At 42.4% G+C, this 18,581-nt stretch overlaps 1 protein-coding gene across 5 annotated transcripts in view; it reads right to left on the bottom strand.

The window, feature by feature from the left end:
- Window positions 1-2,266: 2,266 nt before the first annotated feature.
- Window positions 2,267-18,581, bottom strand: part of LOC138970466 (dynein axonemal intermediate chain 7 homolog) — a 95,865-nt gene continuing 79,550 nt past the window's right edge. For all 5 annotated transcript variants that reach the window (XM_070342922.1, XM_070342925.1, XM_070342921.1 and 2 more), the window contains 3 exons: window positions 12,047-12,196; window positions 10,650-10,751; window positions 2,267-3,212 (listed from right to left, as the gene is read on the bottom strand). In XM_070342922.1, coding sequence (XP_070199023.1) covers window positions 3,075-3,212; window positions 10,650-10,751; window positions 12,047-12,196 — 390 coding nt within the window. In that variant the 3' untranslated portion in view covers window positions 2,267-3,074. The remainder of the gene's footprint in view (window positions 3,213-10,649; window positions 10,752-12,046; window positions 12,197-18,581) is intronic.

Genomic DNA, 18,581 nt, shown 5'->3' with positions numbered 1-18,581 from the left:
GTCAGACTTTCAACTCACGTTATACATAAACAACTCACAAAGTCATTACAAAATGGCGACCAAAAACACAACACAAACAAGTAACAACAAAATTACCTTATGCGCTGTGTGGGTTGACCAGCAGTACCAAAACGTGTTGCCTCACAAACGAAGGGCACAAAACGAATCACACTTGAGAAACAACTGTCTCCAAGAACATTACGTTGACGTTAAAACATAAGAAACACTCCGTTGGTTCACTTGATAACCTTCATACGTTTACATCAAAACCAAACGCTTCCTAAAACCCTCAGATCGACTGACGAGACAGGAGTCAAGCAGCGGTATTTATGGAAACAAAAACCTAACATGGAATAGTTATTCAAAAGTCAAAGGTCACCGGATTGACCAACCAACAACATTCCTAAGACAGAATCGGGTGAAACTACTATTTTACAACCAATCAGTAACCGATCACGCACTCCGTGCATGCTCAAAACTTAAAACGGTATATTTAACAGAAAGAAGACCAAGGAACTAGCTGACATCACAAAGCTAAAAACACGTGAGTCACACGTATTCTAAAACTTGCAACGCAGATTCGCAGGGCTCACCTCAAAATCAAGACACGGAAAAGAGCACGTGAATCTCACGGTGTTCTAGAACTAAAACGACGCAGTTTGTGACGCTCCGACCAAAACCAGGTCACAACAACTGAACAAGGAGCACGTGAATCTCACGTAAAAATATTAACGCTCCACAAAACGGGTCACAACAAGGTGCCACAATAAAAACACGGTTTACTTCTCTTTACATCGTGCAATGGCTTGAGCAAACGTAATTACAACAAAAGTAGGTGACTGCATGCCACATCGGCATGCACAGTTGGTGTGTGTGTTAGTGTATGTGTTGGTGTGTGTGTTAGTGTATGTGTGTGTGTGTTGGTGTGTGTGTTAGTGTATGTGTGTGTGTTGGTGTGTGTCAGTGTATGTGTGTGTGTTGGTGTGTGTGTCAGTGTGTGTGTTGGTGTGTGTGTTAGTGTATGTGTGTGTGTGTTGGTGTGTGTGTTAGTGTATGTGTGTGTGTTGGTGTGTGTGTCAGTGTGTGTGTTAGTGTATGTGTCTATGTGTGTGTGTGTTAGTGTATGTGTCTATGTGTGTGTGTGTTAGTGTATGTGTGTGTGCTGGTGTGTGTGTCAGTGTATGTGTGTGTGTTTAGTGTATGTGTCAGTGTATGTGTGTGTGTTGGTGTATGTGTCAGTGTATGTGTGTGTGTTGGTGTATGTGTCAGTGTATGTGTGTGTGTTGGTGTGTGTGTTAGTGTATGTGTGTGTGTTGGTGTGTGTGTCAGTGTATGTGTGTGTGCTGGCTTGTTGGTACATGTACATTGCTTGAATCCAGTGCATCATATTCACAGAAGGCCCACTCCGCCTCGTCTAAACAGTTCAGCTCACAGTCTCAGAACCGGCCAGGCGTTTACATGGGATCAGACCATCCCTCCACTTGGTCACATACCACAAATCAACACCCTGGCTGCTCAAATTTATGGATGAATTAATTTGTTTAACAAATACTACGTGTACTGCATAGAGCACCAAGGCTGTTCATGTTTGGTATGTGACCAAGTGGAATAATGATGTTATCCCATGTTTGGTATGTGACCAAGTGGAATAAGGATGTTATCCCATGTGACAGCCTGGCCAGATATTGGGAGCGAGGCGAACTGTTTTTATGAGGTGGAGTGGGCCATTAAAGGCATACTAACGCACTCCCGTGTTTACAAAGTGTAGTTTGCCCACAATCGATGTCAAACGCACCATAAGACCATATAATGACGATACGTCACCATGCGCGGACCATAATACATGCATTACAGCTTGTTCTAGCCTCTGAAAAAGTGAGGATGTCAACAAAGCCGCGGTGTTCTCTCCCTTGCATCAACGTTACATGTGTTGCCAAGTCTATAAATAGGACGATCCAGATCAAAATGAAAATTCAAATATCTCAACATTTAAGGGGTCCTAGACCACAATATTTTGCAGGGAACTTAATTTAGTCTGTCTCCAGCTGTTGGTAAAGCAATTAGCGTGTATAGTCATCGAGTACATATGGCTTTAATGCGAGTCCTGTCTCATCAAAATGTGTCCTAGTAGGCATGAAATGGCTGCCAGCCACTATATATGCAGTGTTGTTTCTGGGCATAATTTCTTTATCGTCAAGGCAACAGTTACATAAAGACAGCGAGAAAGAAAGGAAGCGAATTCAGAGACAAGACAAAACAAAGCAGGTGTGGTTGTTTGGACCAAAGTCATTGTACATTTAATGCTCAAGTCTGTTCATATCACAGCAACAGTTCAAATGATTTTTTTTAAACATGGATGGACACAATGTAAAAAACACATTCTTTTCAAAATGTAAACTTGAAAACATCAATCCTGCAACAGTACGGTGACTGTGGGAACATTGAACAGAATTGTGGACGGAACAAAATGCTTCAATTCAGTCATTTAAACCGAACATCAACAAAACCATTCTTGCATCACCAAAATGCAGTTAAAAAATTAAACACAATGTCTCAAATAAAATGTAATGTATAATTTACAATAATGACAAACAACAGCTGAGCTTGAAGCATGAGTATCACAACCATTTCTTGTTAAGTTTGAATCAAAACTGGAACCAAGTGAGCTACTATGTATTGAGACACAAGCTCTGGTTGGTTCCAGCTCAGTCTTGTGACCCCCGATAAAAGTTTGTGAATTTTCTTCAGTTCAAAATAGACGCCTAGGAATTATTCCTGCAGCCATACCCCCACACAAGTCTGATGTGCATTAGGAAAAGAAATCCTGTGCTTGATTTCTAATGTTCCATACAGAATGAACACACTCCCAGTCTTTGAGGCTGACTGACAAGATGGAGATGATGCCGAGTGAGGGTTAGACGCAGATCAAGGTGGAGCTAACGCCGGGTGACCTCTAGGCCAAGGTCAGGATGGAGGTAACGATGGCGACCTTTAGGCCAAGGTCAGGATGGACCTAATGGCGGGTGACCTTTAGGTCAAGGTCAGGATGGTCCTGTACTAACACCGGGTGACCTTTAGGCGTAGGTCAAGACCTGTGTAGCTCTGAGCAGCTGCTGAACGCAGTCGATGAACTCTATGGACGACTCCTGGATCCTCTCCTTGCTGGTCTCCGACATCAGCTCCCGCGTGTAGTGGTACAGGTTGGACTTGAACTGTAACACACACCAAGCCAAATCAATTCAAATCAAACCAAATCAAATAATATCAAATAAAATATAATGTACAATGTAAAATCAAATCAAATAATACCAAATCATATATCAAATCATATATCAAATCAAACCAATTCAGATCAAATCAAATCAAATCATATTGTTTGTTTGTTTGTTCGTTCATGGGCTGAAACTCCCACGGCTTTTACGTGTATGACCGTTTTTACCCCGCCATTTAGGCAGCCATACGCCACTTTCGGAGGAAGCATGCTGGGTATTTTCGTGTTTCTATAACCCACCGAACTCTGACATGGATTACAGGATCTTTTTCGTGCGCACTTGGTCTTGTGCTTGCGTGTACACACGGGGGTGTTCGGACACCGAGGAGAGTCTGCACACAAAGTTGACTCTGAGAAATAAATCTCTCGCCGAACGTGGGGACGAACTCACGCTGACAGCGGCCAACTGGATACAAATCCAGCGCGCTACCGACTGAGCTACATCCCCGCCCATATATCATATTAAATCAAATCAAATCAATTCAAACCAAATCAGTACAATTCAAATCAAATCAAACCAACGTTAACATCTGAAGAAAGAGAAATGACAGCGATGGTGGTGTATAAACAAGTCGCGTAAGGCGAAAATACAATATTTAGTCAAGTAGCTGCCATTTTTCAGCAAGACCGTATACTCGTAGCATCGTCAGTCCACCGCTCATGGCAAAGGCAGTGAAATTGACAAGAAGAGCGGGGTAGTAGTTGCGCTAAGAAGGATAGCACGCTTTTCTGTACCTCTCTTTGTTTTAACTTTCTGAGCGTGTTTTTAATCCAAACATATCATATCTATATGTTTTTGGAATCAGGAACCGACAAGGAATAAGATGAAAGTGTTTTTAAATTGATTTGGACAATTTAATTTTGATAATAATTTTTATATATTTAATTTTCAGAGCTTGTTTTTAATCCGAATATAACATATTTATATGTTTTTGGAATCAGCAAATGATGGAGAATAAGATAAACGTAAATTTGGATCGTTTTGAAAATTTTTATTTTTTTTTACAATTTTCAGATTTTTAATGACCAAAGTCATTAATTAATTTTTAAGCCACCAAGCTGAAATGCAATACCGAAGTCCGGGCTTCGTCGAAGATTACTTGACCAAAATTTCAACCAATTTGGTTGAAAAATGAGGGCGTGACAGTGCCGCCTCAACTTTCACGAAAAGCCGGATATGACGTCATCAAAGACATTTATCAAAAAAATGAAAAAAACGTTCGGGGATTTCATACCCAGGAACTCTCATGTCAAATTTCATAAAGATCGGTCCAGTAGTTTGGTCTGAATCGCTCTACACACACACACACACAGACAGACAGACAGACAGACAGACACACATACACCACGACCCTCGTTTCGATTCCCCCTCAATGTTAAAATATTTAGTCAAAACTTGACTAAATATAAAAACAAGAAGACAGACGTAACAAAATATTCTAAACATTTAATTACATGTGGTAACTAGTAAAATTATTCTTAAATAAACTTGTGGTCCACAACGGGGATCACACACCATTAACTGTCACGCTTTCAGTGTAGCATACTGCGTATTAAGATAACTTTTTACGCCAAGCTTTAAATTGCTACGCTCAAACAAATAATCACAAGCACTTTGCAAGAGTTCCCTCTCTCTTATGAGTCCTGGTGTTCATTGGTGCTTCTCGCTCTGAAGCGGTCAGACTCTGGGTCATACAACATTGTCTGCACTGAAAAGTAGCACTGCACACTGCACACGTACACTCTGTGATGGCATTCATTGTTATCTTATTGCTTTTTAGATAAACTTTATGTATATTCTTGCGCAAGAAAAAATAAATGTGGATGTGAGAATACAGTTTGGACAAAATTACACTTTAAAATCATTTGCTGAGCTGGAAATTCCAACAAATTCCAAATTGTTAAAAGCGAGGCTTGACAAGGGTTGGCGGGTGTGTCTGTGCTCATTTTGCTGTGCAAGCCATCAGCCAGTATACTGTGTCACAGTGCACCCTTTTGGCTTTGTGTGTGTGTATTTTTAATCAGTTTCATTTTTAACTTTGTTTTCTTAGAGTGCAACCCAATCTGCCACCACAAAAAAATGAACAAACATAAAAGTAAACTGAGGAAAGAACAAGAAATGGAAAAAAAACTAAAAATATAAAGAGCGTCGCATCAGCTGCATGAACTCTGAAATAAGCCTCAATCATTCTATTTTTCTCATTCCATCAGATCAGTCTGTGTGCATAAAAAGGTTTAGTGGCTTTCTTCTTCGCCATATAGTATTAGTTGGTTAACTCCCCTAGTCCCCCGCCAAGGGCAGAGGAAAGAAAACAAGGCACACATTTCTCAATGGATTACAGTGGACCCCCCATTAGGACCCCCCATTAAGACCCCCCATTAGGACCCCCCATTAAGACCCCCATTAGGACCCCCCATTAGGACCCCCCATTAGGACCCCCCATTAGGACCCCCCATTAGGACCCCCCATTAGGACCCCCCATTAAGACCCCCATTAGGACCCCCCATTAGGACCCCCCATTAAGACCCCCCATTAAGACCCCCCATTAAGACTTCCTCCTTTTTAAGACCCTGCTTTCTCAAATGCTCTGTTCCTAACCTGTGTAAATGGACCTCCATTTTAAGATTCCCTCCCTCTTCAGACCGGATTTTCTTAGATGTTTGAAGGTCGTAAAAGGGGATCTATTGTATACCCATGGTCCGTCTCAATAGCCTGAAAGTCACACCCATGGTCCGTCTCAATAGCCTGTAAGTCACACCCATGGTCCGTCTCAATAGCCTGAAAGTCACACCCATGGTCCGTCTCAATAGCCTGTAAGTCACACCCATGGTCAGTGTGACGAATGGAATTCGTGTATCGACTCCCTCTCTCATATTAATCGAGACTTCACTAGTTGCGTACACAAAACGAGGTTAAATGACCGAGACTACGTCATGACGACACTGTATACATATGACGTCAACGCTCGCGCCATTAGTCCAAAACTAGTGCAGCGTACAAGGCAAGAATTTGTTTATCTTCATGGAAAGAAATTTAAACGAAGAGAACAAAAGGAAACAGCGTGCATTGGTATTAATTCGTGAATATGAACTGTACATATATTCAGTTGAGGTTGCTAGGATGCAATGCTCTGACCGTTTCATTGACTCCAAGATGGCAGCAATCAACGAAGCCACGTAGATTGCACTAGCATATGTTTCACCTTCCGTGGACGGATTTCCACATTTTTGCGATCTCCAAAGGTCCACTAACCGAAGGTAAAACACGCTAATGCATTTTAACATTATTGATTCACAGGAAAACACAGGTATTGTTCATTTTCCATGTGTTTGTGTCAGTCTGTGAACTCTTGTTTCTGTGTTTGTTTTAGAGAAACAAATTGAATGATATCGATGGAAATCATACTTGATAATAACAGATATTGCACGTGTGTGTTGCAGAAGGTGCAAGTGTACAGGGGTGTACAATGCTTGTGTAAATGATGTCGTGTGAACACTGTGGGAAGGGCAACGTCAGCGGTAACCACGGAAGGAACCACCAACGTCCCCAAGTGTCACCCAGATCGAGTTTATCATGATGAGTAGACTACTTTATATTTTGTGAACATTAACACACCATCACGTCTTCATTTGTGTAAACCGAAATACATTTTCAACGAGAAGAAGTACGTTCCGCTCTTCGATATCAAACGTCTACGCAACAAGAAGAAGAAAGACAATGTTGTTACGTGTGTGTGAAATCGCACCAGCGAAATCATAATCTATAAAACTTTCATTTGAAGATTCTAAGAGAAAGGGATTGATGTCTGCAAGAATGATCACGTGCATGTTTTTGAAAGTACAGAATTATTAAATTTCTTATTACTTCTTTGCACTTGTCTCTGTTAAACATTGATCAGCCCTAGAACGAGAAGCAGACGTCACAGTCCGTCTCAATAGCCTGCAAGTCACACCCATGGTCCGTCTCAATAGCTGTAAGTCACACCCATGGTCCGTCTCAATAGCCTGAAAGTCACACCCATGGTCCGTCTCAATAGCCTGTAAGTCACACCCATGGTCCGTCTCAATAGCTGTAAGTCACACCCATGGTCCGTCTCAATAGCCTGAAAGTCACACCCATGGTCCGTCTCAATAGCCTGTAAGTCACATCCATGGTCCGTCTCAATGGCCTGTAAGTCACATCCATGGTCCGTCTCAATGGCCTGTAAGTCACACCCATGGTCCGTCTCAATAGCCTGTAAGTCACATCCATGGTCTGTCTCAATAGCCTGAAAGTCACACCCATGGTCCGTCTCAATAGCCTGTAAGTCACACCCATGGTCGGTCTCAATAGCTGTAAGTCACACCCATGGCCCATCTCAATAGCCTGTAAGTCACACCCATGGTCCGGTTGAACAAGTAATATGCACAATTTGCAACCGAACACCCCTTTGAAGACCAACACCCCAGATCTGAGAAAATCAGGTCTGAATAAGGAGGGAGTCTTAAAGTGGAGGTACCTTTACAGAGGCTTTAAACAGAAAATCTAAATAAAGTAAGGTCTTAAAAAGGAGACGTCTTAAATTGAGGAGTCTTACAAGAGGTGACAGTGTATTGTACTTAATTGGTAAAGGGGAATCCCCCTTTTCACATCTCCAAGAATCTGCGAAAATCAGGTTTTAAAAAGGTGGGAATCTTAAACTAAGGGTAAATTTCCAGAGGTTATTAACTGAAAGTAAGAGGGCCTTAAAGGGGGTTCCACTGCATTGTATTTGGTAGAGTCTGGCGCCAGAACAGTGCAACCTCAAACATAGCCAAACAAACAACAAACAAAAATGTGTAGGATGGTAACAATGAAAAGGTTCCAATTTAGAGAAACTGAAAGAGAAAATAAAACAGTTTTCAACAGAAACAGAACGATCGTGCATTGCGAGAGAACTGCGTGCACAATAACGGTGACCCACAGACAGCCGATGGAATCGGCTTAAAAGATCTCCCTGGTGATCGAAGGCTATCTTTATGTTGGCTGCCATCACATCAAAGTCAATCTGTTTCGTGCGTAAAAGCAAAGCGAATTAGGCTGTCATACACAAATAATCTCCATCTCTGTGCACTGGTGCAAACAATGCAATGTACTGAGACAGATTTAAGCAGCAAAAAAACGTGAAGAAAAAACAACGAAAAAAATAAGATAGAAATACAGACAGCCATAGGGCCATACACACAGAGTTTTCGCTTCGACATTTACAAAACTGCATTCAAATCTATGGCACATGTGACCATCTCTTGCCCGATCACCAAGTCCATTTTCGCACCTTTATGGTGATGATGACTAATATGATGATCACAGCAGACAATGATGACAACCACTATAATGACAATGATGACGACGATCATCGTGATGATGATCACAGCAGACAATGACGACAACCACTATAATGACAATGACAATGATGACAATGCTGATAATGATGATGACAATTCCACTATAATGACAATGATGACGATGACGATGATGATGAAGACAATGACGACAACCACTATTATGACAATGACAATGATGACGACGATGATGATGATGACAACCACTATAATGACGATCATGATGATGATGATGATGATGATGATGATGATGATGATGATAATTGATCTTCAAATTGAGTACTCACTACACATTCTCTAAAAACACACAAAGCCATTAAGACACGGGAACAGAGGAAATACAAACAAGAAGCGACCATAACAATCTTTCTACTCAATAGCGCTACACGCAGACTGAACTAAGTGCTGGCTATATCCACTGACCAGAACATCCTCACTACACGCAGACTGAACTAAGTACTGGCTATATCCACTGAACTCAGTGCTGGCTATATCCACTGAACTCAGTGCTGGCTCTATCCACTGAACTAAGTGCTGGCTATATCCACTGAACTAAGTGCTGCTTATAACTTATATCCACTGAACTCAGCGCTGGCTATATTCACTGAACTAAGTGCTGGCTATATCCACTGAACTCAGTGCTGGCTATATCCACTGAACTCAGTGCTGGCTATATCCACTGAACTAAGTGCTGGCTATATCCACTGAACTCAGCGCTGGCTATATCCACTGAACTCAGCGCTGGCTATATCCACTGAACTCAGTGCTGGCTATATCCACTGAACTCAGTGCTGGCTATATCCACTGAACTCAGTGCTGGCTATATCCACTGAACTCAGCGCTGGCTATATCCACTGAACTCAGCGCTGGCTATATCCACTGAACTCAGTGCTGGCTATATCCACTGAACTAAGTGCTGGCTATATCCACTGAACTCAGCGCTGGCTATATCCACTGAACTCAGCGCTGGCTATATCCACTGAACTCAGTGCTGGCTATATCCACTGAACTCAGTGCTGGCTATATCCACTGAACTCAGCGCTGGCTATATCGATCCACTGAACTCAGTGCTGGCTATATCGATCCACTGAACTAAGTGCTGGCTATATCCACTGAACTCAGCGCTGGCTATATCCACTGAACTCAGTGCTGGCTATATCCACTGAACTCAGCGCTGGCTATATCCACTGAACTCAGCGCTGGCTATATCCACTGAACTCTGATCAGTGCTGGCTATATCCACTGAACTAAGTGCTGGCTATATCCACTGAACTCAGTGCTGGCTATATATCCACTGAACTCAGCGCTGGCTATATCCACTGAACTCAGCGCTGGCTATATCCACTGAACTAAGTGCTGCTTATAACTTATATCCACTGAACTCAGCGCTGGCTATATCCACTGAACTAAGTGCTGGCTATATCCACTGAACTCAGTGCTGGCTATATCCACTGAACTCAGTGCTGGCTATATCCACTGAACTAAGTGCTGCTTATAACTTATATCCACTGAACTCAGCGCTGGCTATATCCACTGAACTAAGTGCTGGCTATATCCACTGAACTCAGTGCTGGCTATATCCACTGAACTCAGTGCTGGCTATACCCACTGAACTAAGTGCTGGCTATATCCACTGAACTCAGCGCTGGCTATATCCACTGAACTCAGCGCTGGCTATATCCACTGAACTCAGTGCTGGCTATATCCACTGAACTCAGTGCTGGCTATATCCACTGAACTCAGCGCTGGCTATATCCACTGAACTCAGCGCTGGCTATATCCACTGAACTCAGTGCTGGCTATATCCACTGAACTAAGTGCTGGCTATATCCACTGAACTCAGTGCTGGATATATATCCACTGAACTCAGCGCTGGCTATATCCACTGAACTCAGTGCTGGCTATATCCACTGAACTCAGTGCTGGCTATATCCACTGAACTAAGTGTTGGCCATATCCACTGAACTCAGTGCTGGCTATATATCCACTGAACTCAGCGCTGGCTATATCCACTGACCTGAACATCCACAGCCAACTCGTCGCTGAACTCCTCGTCAAACTCGGTCATCTTCAGCTTGATGAAGCGTCGCTTGTTGACCATGAACAGCCCCCAGTCCTCCTGTGTGGGGCATACAATACAATACAATACAAAACAATACCATACAATACAATACAATACTGGCCCCAGTCCTCGTGTGTGGGGCAAACAATACAATACAATACAATACAATACAACACAATACAATATTTCTTCTTCTTCTTCTGCGTTCATGGGCTGAAACTCCCACATTCACTCATGTTTTTGCAGGACTGGATTTTTACGTGTATGACCATTTTTCCCCGCCATTCAGGCAGCCATACGCCGATTTCGGGGGAGGCATGCTAGGTATTTTCGTGTTTCTATAACCCACCGAACTCTGACATGGATAACAGGATCTTTTCCGTACACACTTGGTCTTGTACTTGTGTGTATACACAAAGGGGGATATATGGGCACTAGCAGGTCTGCACATAAGTTGACCTGGGAGATCGGTAAAATCTCCATCCTTAACCCATAAGGCGGACGCGGCCCGGATTTCAACTGACGACCTTCCAATTAGGAGGCCAATGTCTTATCCACTACGCCACTGTGCCCGTCATTTCAATTTTCAATTTCCACTACTTTATTATCATATTGCTGGGAAATTCGGGTTGCTTCCTCTCAAGAAAAACTAGCAGCAACAAGAGTGGCGATACACAGGCGTGTGCGTGTTTAGGTGTGATCAGCCACCTCTACTTATGGCAGAGTGACCGAGGTCTTTCAAGTGCCACTGCGGTGACATGGGGCTGGGGCATGGATACCGTCTCCCAGTCTGCACATAGAGTTGACCGGTGTCCGTCCCGGCCAGGATTCAAACCCATGACACTAGGATCACATGCAGACACTCCCACAGACACTCCCACAGACACTCCCACAGACACTCCCACAGACACTCCCACAGACACTCCCACAGACACAAACACAGACACTCCCACAGACACAAACACAAACACACACACAGACACATACACAGACACTCCCACAGACACTCCCACAGACACAGACACAAACACTCCCACAGACACTCCCACAGACACAAACACAGACACAAACACAGACACTCCCACAGACACAAACACAGACACAAACACACACACTGAGACACCCACAGACACACACTCACACACACACACTCACACACACTCACACACACTCACAGACACACTCACCCTCAAACACACTCACCCACAGACACAGACACACACGCACGTCTAGACCTGTTCAGTTCAAAACACACACACTCACACACACACACACACACACACACACACACACACACACACACACACACACACACACACACACACACACACACACACACACACAGAGCGTACCTCTAGGAGTGGTTCATCTCGCAGGGCCTCAGAGGCCTGGATGACGATGCTGTCTTCACCGACCTCGCTGTTCCACCTGGACCAGGAGAAGGCCATGGTGGACGCCACCAGACCCATCTGCTCGTACAGTCGGTCCGTCACCATGGAGTTCTGCGGACACAACCACACACGGCTTTATTCACTGGCATAAGGATGAGAATAAGATTCATATAGTCCTGTCAGGTTAGAGTCCTGTGAGGTTGCCCTCATGGACATTTGGGCCGCTTTCTCCCTGGGGAAAGCGAGCTGCCATACAGTATACGACACTACACACTACACACTACACACTACACACTACACACTACACACTACACACTACCCATTTTTGTCTTTTTCTCCTGCATGTGTGTATTCATGTTTCCAAGCCCTGAGACTTTCACTGTGAACTTGGGATCTTTATCGTGCGCATGTCTGCACACGGGGATGTTCGGACACCGAGGAGAGTCTGCACAAAGTTGACTCTGGGAAATAAATCCCTCGTCGAACGTGGGGATCAAACCCACGCAGATAGCGACACCTGGTTTTGAAGCCAGCGCCGCTACCGACTGAGCTGCTAGAAACTTGCCAATATATTGACACCAGCTCTATCAGGTGGTACGGCCTATGTCTATAGTGTGATGAATCGAGCTCAAGACTGATAAGCAAGAAAAAGTTATCAACTTGATAGGAAACTGCCACAGAGGTCTTTCACGTGCTACTGTGGAGACACAGGGATGGGACATGGATACCGTCTCTGAGCTGAGTCTGCACATAAAGTTAACCAATGTCCGTCTCTGCCTGGACTCCAACCTGTGACCCTTATGATCACAACATACTCTACAGCGATTGGGCCACAGGGGTTAAGCCTGACTACTTACAGATCATACACTTTTCATGTTACTGTCTCCGTGCATAACTGACAGTAATATTGTGACTACTTACAGATCATACACTTTTCAAGTTACTGTCTCCGTGCATAACTGACGGTAATATTGTGACTACTTACAGATCATACACTTTTCATGTTAGTGTCACCCTGCATAACTGACGGTAATATAATTAATATTGTGTCTACTTACAGTTCATACACTTTTCAGTTACTGTCGGTGTGCATAATTGACAATAATATTGTCATGCATGTTTTAAATAAGACAATGAACTGAAATTATTGATCTTAAAACTGCCTTTTTATCCATTAGCAATTCTGTGGGGAAAAACTGACAAACAATCAAAAAAAGAACTGATACTGTACTGCTCTGAACCACAAACAGTAAACTCAGCGTGCAAACCACAAGTCGTGTAAGCTGGTACATATATAACTAAGCAAATCACACAAGAACTGATGCTTTCTTCCTGACAATACCTTCAACAAGTTTGCCTCTGCAGGCATCAAGCCACATGAGAGTAAACAAGTCGCGTAAGGCGAAAATACAACATTTAGTCAAGTAGCTGTCGAACTAACAGAATGAAACTGAACGCAGTGCAACGCAGCAAGACCGTATACTCGTAGCATCGTCAGTCCACCGCGCACGGCAAAGGCAGTGAAATTGACAAGATGAGCGGAGTAGTACTTGCGCTGAGAAGGATAGCACGCTTTTCTGTACCTCTCTTCGTTTTAACTTTCTGAGCGTGTTTTTAATCCAAACATATCATATCTATATGTTTTTGGAATCAGGAACCGACAAGGAATAAGATGAAGGTGTTTTTAAATTGATTTGGACAATTTAATTTTGATAATAATTTTTTATATTTTTAATTTTCAGAGCTTGTTTTTAATCCAAATATAACATATTTATATATTTTTGGAATCAGAAAATGATAAAGAATAAGATGTACGTAAATTTGGATCGTTTTATTAAAATTTTGTTTTTTTTACAATTTTCAGATTTTTAATGACCAAACTCACTCATTAGTTTTTAAGCCACCAAGCTGAAATGCAATACCAAACCCCGGCCTTCGTCGAAGATTACTTGACCAAAATTTCAACCAATTTGGTTGAAAAATGAGAGCGTGACAGTGCCGCCTCAACTTTCACGAAAAGCCGGATATGACGTCATCAAAGACATTTATTGAAAAAATGAAAAAAATGTATGGGGATTTCATACCCAGGAACTCTCATGTCAAATTTCATAAAGATCGGTCCAGTAGTTTAGTCTGAATCGCTCTACACACACACACACACAGACAGACAGACAGACAGACAGACACACACACACACACATACACCACGACCCTCGTCTCGATTCCCCCCTCTACGTTAAAATATTTAGTCAAAACTTGACTAAATATAAAAAGGCACAATGAACAAACAATCAAAGAACAACGTATGTTTTTATGTAACATTTCAATGGACAATAAAGTGTTGTTATTGTTACTAAATTTACAGAAATATGATGTTCATCTTTAGTGAATTTATTTTCATGAAGAGACAAGAACTAAAAGAGTTAAGACAAGATGAAACATTTTCAGCACTTTAACTTTTTCTTCATAAGTTAATGTAGAGAGGTACCTGCGATGTGTGGCCCCTCCCATGAGAGGACACCTCCCTTAAAAGGACACATTCTGAGGTATTTGTTTCTATTACTTCCACCAAAGTATACCTGTCATGACAGGCCACCTGCAATGCAGGGACCCTTTTAGCTGGTCCCAAGTAGGTTTAGAGAAAACTACCACTCCAGAATGCTACCACACAGTCTCACCAGGAAATCCATTTCAAGCAGAAGAAGAGGTAAATACATGCTTCGCACTTCTCCACAAAAATGCATCAACAGAAATACAAGTAAAACAAAAAATTCAAACGTGAAAAGTTTAAAAAACATTTCATGAAAGGTCTTCATGACGTTAGACGATGTTGAAGACTGTCGGGTTTGTATGTGTTGAATTGTGAAAGAGTGAATGCTCTTGCTTTTAGTGAGTCAAACTTTCCCACGTCCACGTGACATTACAGGCCAGACACCAGTGAGGGGTGTGTCTGAATCACGTGACATTACAGGCCAGACACCAGTGAGGGGTGTGTCTGAATCACGTGACATTACAGGCCAGACACCAGTGAGGGGTGTGTCTGAATCACGTGACATTACAGGCCAGACACCAGTGAGGGGTGTGTCTGAAACACGTGACATTACAGGCCAGACACCAGTGAGGGGTGTGTCTGAAACACGTGACATTACAGGCCAGACACCAGTGAGGGGTGTGTCTGAATCACGTGACATTACAGGCCAGACACCAGTGAGGGGTGTGTCTGAATCACGTGACATTACAGGCCAGACACCAGTGAGGGGTGTGTCTGAATCACGTGGACAAGGAGCGCGTGTGGAAAGCTTGCCTCACTAAAAGCAAGAGACTTCACTCTTTCCCAACACGTACAAAACCGACAGTTATTTCCACCCTTTGTCTATTGGGGACAAGAGAACTTGACAAGTTAACACACAGAAACGTGAAGAGAACTCGACAAGTTAACACACAGAAACGTGAAGAGAACTCGACAAGTTAACACACAGAAACGTGAAGAGAACTCGACAAGTTAACACACAGAAACGTGAAGAGAACTCGACAAGTTAACACACAGAAACGTGAAGAGAACTCGACAAGTTAACACACAGAAACGTGAAGAGAACTCGACAAGTTAACACACAGAAACGTGAAGAGAACTCGACAAGTTAACACACAGAAATGTGAAGAGAACTCGACAAGTTAACACACAGAAATGTGAAGAGAACTCGACAAGTTAACACACAGAAATGTGAAGAGAACTCGACAAGTTAACACACAGAAACGTGAAGAGAACTCGACAAGTTAACACACAGAAACGTGAAGAGAACTCGACAAGTTAACACACAGAAACGTGAAGAGAACTGGACAAGTTAACACACAGAAACGTGAAGAGAACTGGACAAGTTAACACACAGAAACATGAAGAGAACTCGACAAGTTAACACACAGAAACGTGAAGAGAACTGGACAAGTTAACACACAGAAACGTGAAGAGAACTCGACAAGTTAACACACAGAAACGTGAAGAGAACTCGACAAGTTAACACACAGAAACGTGAAGAGAACTCGACAAGTTAACACACAGAAACGTGAAGAGAACTCGACAAGTTAACACACAGAAACGTGAAGAGAACTGGACAAACATTCTACAACCATGACCGGAGTCTGATTTTTGTTCGAGTCCTAATAATAGTTTTCATCATTACAGTGTTGAGACGATAAGTATTTCTAACCACAGACAGAACACATACACATCAAACTAGATTTCAAAAACAAAACAAAACCAGAACAGTATCAATGAAGATCGACGGACAGAAGAAAAACATAAACAGTGGTTTTCAGTTGAGGAACAAAACGAGAAAACTGCAGTCTGAAAGTTTTGTGTTATTTCAAAGAATAGAGAATCAGAGATGCAAACTTCCAAACTGGATGAACCATGAACATATGTCAAACCTTATTTGGAATCTGTAGGATAGAAAATATCTTTCACTGAAACAACTCGTGCACACTCAAGCAATGTTTTCAATTCAGACATTGTTTTACCCACTAATTTCACTAAAACAGTGCATTCATCCAAAATGTAATGGTATTTCTGAAGAAGAAAAAATTGGAATGAAACTGACACATTAATTTCAACAACCTCATCCCATCCTGTATAATTTTGATTTGTCAATGTGTAACGTTTTGGACAGAAGCAAAAACTGCAATATAGAAAGGCGTTAAGAAATTCAATAATAAACCCCCCCGTTTAAGACCCCAATTTTCGCAGATTATGTTCAGTCTGAAATTGGGGGGTGCTGTCCACTGTATACTGGATGACAGGTTATACACATACAAGTTTTTCTAACTTAACATTGATGTGTTTGTTGTTTCCGTTCTTTGTATCCCTCTTCTTTCACTTCATTCTGAGGAAGGGGGATAACTTTAGGGGGATCACTTTAGGGGATCACTTTAGGGGGATCACTTTAGGGGATAACTTTAGGGGGATAACTTTAGGGGATAACTTTAGGGGGATAACTTTAGGGGGATCACTTTAGGGGGATCACTTTAGGGGGATCACTTTAGGGGATCACTTTAGGGGATCACTTTAGGGGGATCACTTTAGGGGATAACTTTAGGGGGATCACTTTAGGGGGATCACTTTAGGGGGATCACTTTAGGGGGATCACTTTAGGGGGATCACTTTAGGGGGATCACTTTAGGGGGATAACTTTAGGGGATAACTTTAGGGGGATAACTTTAGGGGGATCACTTTAGGGGATAACTTTAGGGGATCACTTTAGGGGATCACTTTAGGGGATCACTTTAGGGGATCACTTTAGGGGATAACTTTAGGGGGATCACTTTAGGGGGATCACTTTAGGGGGATAACTTTAGGGGATAACTTTAGGGGGATCACTTTAGGGGGATCACTTTAGGGGGATCACTTTAGGGGGATCACTTTAGGGGATCACTTTAGGGGGATCACTTTAGGGGGATCACTTTAGGGGGATCACTTTAGGGGGATCACTTTAGGGGGATAACTTTAGGGGGATCACTTTAGGGGGATCACTTTAGGGGATAACTTTAGGGGGATAACTTTAGGGGGATCACTTTAGGGGATCACTTTAGGGGGATCACTTTAGGGGGATAACTTTAGGGGGATAACTTAAGGGGAATAACTTTAGGGGGATAACTTTAGGGGATCACTTTAGGGGATCACTTTAGGGGATCACTTTAGGGGATCACTTTAGGGGATCACTTTAGGGGGATCACTTTAGGGGGATCACTTTAGGGGGATCACTTTTCCCCAGGGCTTGTGATAGTTGTAACTTGCAAGTCGGCATAAAGTTGCCTGATTGATAACCACTATTATAGTATTCTGGTTGTAGTAAAACACATTTGCAATTACAGAACATCCTAAATCTGTAACTTGCAACTTCAATATTGCGGAAATCTGCCTGTAATAAACTTTGAAACCCTTCCTGATAGCTCATAACCATAGCTTGCTGTGCTCCTTTAATTTAATAACAATTGTTTGCAGTATCGTAATTTGACATTCTTGAATAAAAACTTGTTTCAACCCAACCATTCCTGAAAAGTACATTGTGTAAGTCAATTCCCTTGTATTAATTGTTTTAAACACCCTTTTAACCCTTTGACTGCCACAACACGTACCAGAGACGTTTTTGCTATCATAATGATAATAATAATAATAATAAATCACTTTTCTGTAGCGCAAGTCCCGAATTCACAGCTCCATGAAGCTTCTTACAATTCCAATAAACACACGCACACATGGACACACACACACACACACACACGATATACAAATCATGACATATCCATACACTGACAAGAGAAACAGCGCTGTAGTTGCCATGGAGATCATTTTCTCAGTTTGGTGTCATTGTTTCACTCTGTATGTCATGTTTTTCATTTATTTTTTCAGCTTAATTCTTTCGTCAGTCAAGGGGTTAAATCTCCTAGAGGACATCCTGACTACACGGAAGTGTCGATTTACTACAAAGATGACACAAACCAA

This window comes from Littorina saxatilis, linkage group LG7, assembly GCF_037325665.1.
Source record: "Littorina saxatilis isolate snail1 linkage group LG7, US_GU_Lsax_2.0, whole genome shotgun sequence".
In the NCBI taxonomy this organism is placed as follows: domain Eukaryota; kingdom Metazoa; phylum Mollusca; class Gastropoda; order Littorinimorpha; family Littorinidae; genus Littorina; species Littorina saxatilis.
This window is presented reverse-complemented; position numbering and strand designations above follow the sequence as displayed.